The sequence below is a fragment of the Phaethon lepturus genome, unplaced genomic scaffold, assembly GCF_000687285.1.
Source record: "Phaethon lepturus isolate BGI_N335 unplaced genomic scaffold, ASM68728v1 scaffold951, whole genome shotgun sequence".
Lineage (NCBI taxonomy): Eukaryota > Metazoa > Chordata > Aves > Phaethontiformes > Phaethontidae > Phaethon > Phaethon lepturus.
Window position 1 is genome coordinate 175,482 of NW_010515380.1, and position 2,557 is coordinate 178,038.

At 41.2% G+C, this 2,557-nt stretch overlaps 1 protein-coding gene across 1 annotated transcript in view; it reads right to left on the reverse strand.

Annotated features, from left to right (window-relative positions):
* KL (klotho) overlaps positions 1–1,642 on the reverse strand; it is a gene marked incomplete at its 5' end in the record, with an annotated part of 14,193 nt that extends 12,551 nt beyond the window's left edge. The window contains one exon of the mRNA XM_010295741.1: positions 1,132–1,642. Coding sequence (XP_010294043.1) covers positions 1,132–1,642 — 511 coding nt within the window. The remainder of the gene's footprint in view (positions 1–1,131) is intronic.
* Between the last annotated feature and the right edge of the window lie 915 nt (positions 1,643–2,557).

The following is a 2,557-nucleotide window of genomic DNA, read 5'->3' on the forward strand; positions in this document are numbered from 1 at the left end:
TATCTGACTTCATGCAAACTAGTAATACTGTACTTCCAATAGTTAGTAACTGTTTTACACTCTAGTCCTCCCATTTTGGATGCACTGGCTTACGTATTTATTCACCAATTACTTTATTTGCAACAATTAGGTTTCTGGAAGAGCAGATGAAACAAACATGAGACTCCTCTGCATCTTCATGAGCACTGAGAATAAAATGAAAGCCATTTTTGCCCACCCCCTGTATGAAAATGGCCATGCAACACAATGGCTATTTCATCTGAACTAACAGCTACAATAACACTGTTTTTAAACCCAGAACAGTAGACTATAGACAAGTAAATCAATTATTAAATTGTAAATTAAGAAATTAAAAGACAATGAAAGTGGAAATGGGAACCCCAGCAACTTATTGGTGACTACTAGGATTGAAAAAATCTGTTTTGCCACAAGGAAATAGGAAAATAGAAAATAATTCTCACAGAAGGTAGTGTATTTCTCCTGCTATTTAGAAAAAATAATAGGTTAACGATTAATGTAGATTATTAATGTAGATTATATAACGTCAAACATTCCATTCTCCTTAAAATGATGTAAATTCAGATTATTGTGATTGATGTCCAGAGCTGTACCAATGTAAAATTTGTGCAAGGGCAACACTGAGATGCAGAATGAAAAGGTTCCAATTTTTCATTTAAAAATGTATTCTTTCAGCCTTATGTTTTCTTCAGAGGAACTCCTACTGCATGGTACTTACCCTCTCACATATATATTCTTATGTTTTGTACATATGCATTCATATGTCAGATATGAAAAAAAAAACTATTTATAAATAACACAGTAAATTTCCCTATGTCCATTGCAAGTATAGTTCACACACGTTTTGCACTTCCTCCCACCAAAGACAGTAGAAATTTTCCTACTGACTTCAAAGACAGCAGCATCAAGCTCAACAAATGCTATCTGCAGATATTAAGGGTCTTCAAGATCTGAAAAGAACAAACCCAGGAAAGGGATTTGGGGTCTTATTTCACAAGTGCCAAGATGAATGTTAAAGACCAAAATCAGTTTTCAGCCTGGTTCTTTAGCATGTCTCTGTAGGCTATTTTGCATTATGATTTTGTCAAACACATAATACCACCTCAGTCCTACCTTTTAATGTTTCCATAATGAACTTTTTTAGATAGTAAATGTATTTGGCATCATCTCTCTTGGTACTACCAGAAACAAACCAGCTGTTCTCCACAATGAATATTTGGGGGTTGTTATATTCATTGCTTATCCAGTAAAGGAGCTGCCTCAGGCTTATTGATTCCAACTGCTGAAATTTCATGTGGGAGTCCAAGAGCTGGAAACTCAGGGTAGGTCCAAAGGAAAGAGCAAAAAAGTCTGCCGTTCCCTTGATATACTTCTTCTCAACTTCACTGAATTCAGGCAACAGAGATGAGAGATTGCTCCTCATGCTCTCTGGATAGTCACCATCAATAAATATGGGCTTACCAAACCAGCCGAGCACAAAATCAAGGGATTTCTGACATTCTTTTATGTTTTTTTCAGTCATACGTTGAGGTTTTATCCAATGGGAGCTAAGGGCAATGGACACTTTTCCTCTCTGAGTTGGACGAAAATGGTCATTGTAGAGATGCCAGACTTTAGCATGGGCCTGTTGAAAAGACAGACTGTAATTAATCATAGAATAATACAATCATAGAATCATAGAATCATTAAGGTTGGAAAGGACCTTTAAGATCACTAAGTCCAACCATCAACCTGACACCACCATGCCCACTAAACCATGTTGCAAAGTGCCACGTCTACATGTTTTTTGAACACTACCAGTGATGGGTGACTCCACCATCTCCCTGGGCAACCTGTTTAAATGTTTGACCACTCTCTCAGTAAAGAAATTTTTCCTAATATCCCCTGGCGCAACTTGAGGCCATTTCCTCTCATCCTATCACTAGTTACTTGGGAGAAGAGACCAACACCCATGTCGCCACAACCCCCTTTCAGGTAGTTGTAGAGAGCAATAAGGTCTCGATAAGGTCTCCCCTTAGCCTCCTCTTCTTGAGACTAAACAGACGAAACAATCCCGGTTCCCTCAGCCGCTCCTCAGAAGACTTGTGCTCCAGACCCCTCACCAGCTTCATTGCCCTCCTCTGGACACGCTCCAGCAACTCAATGTCTTTCTTGTAGTGCGGGGCCCAAAACTGAACACAGTATTCAAGGTGCGGCCTCACCAGTGCCGAGTACAGGGGCACGATCAGTTCCCCACTCCTGCTGGCCACACTATTCCTGATACAGGCCAGGATGTTGTTGGCCTTCTTGGCCACCTGGGCACACTGCTGGCTCATGTTCAGCCGGCTGTCAACCAGCACCCCGCAAGCCTGTAGTGTTGCATGAGGTTGTTGTGACCAAAATGCAGGACCCGGCACTTGGCCTTATTAAACCTCATACAGTTGACCTCTGCCCATCGATCCAGCCTGTCCAGATCCCTCTGCAGAGCCTTCCTGCCCTCCAGCAGATCAACACTCCCACCCAACTTGGTATCATCTGCAAACTTTCTGAGGGAGCACTC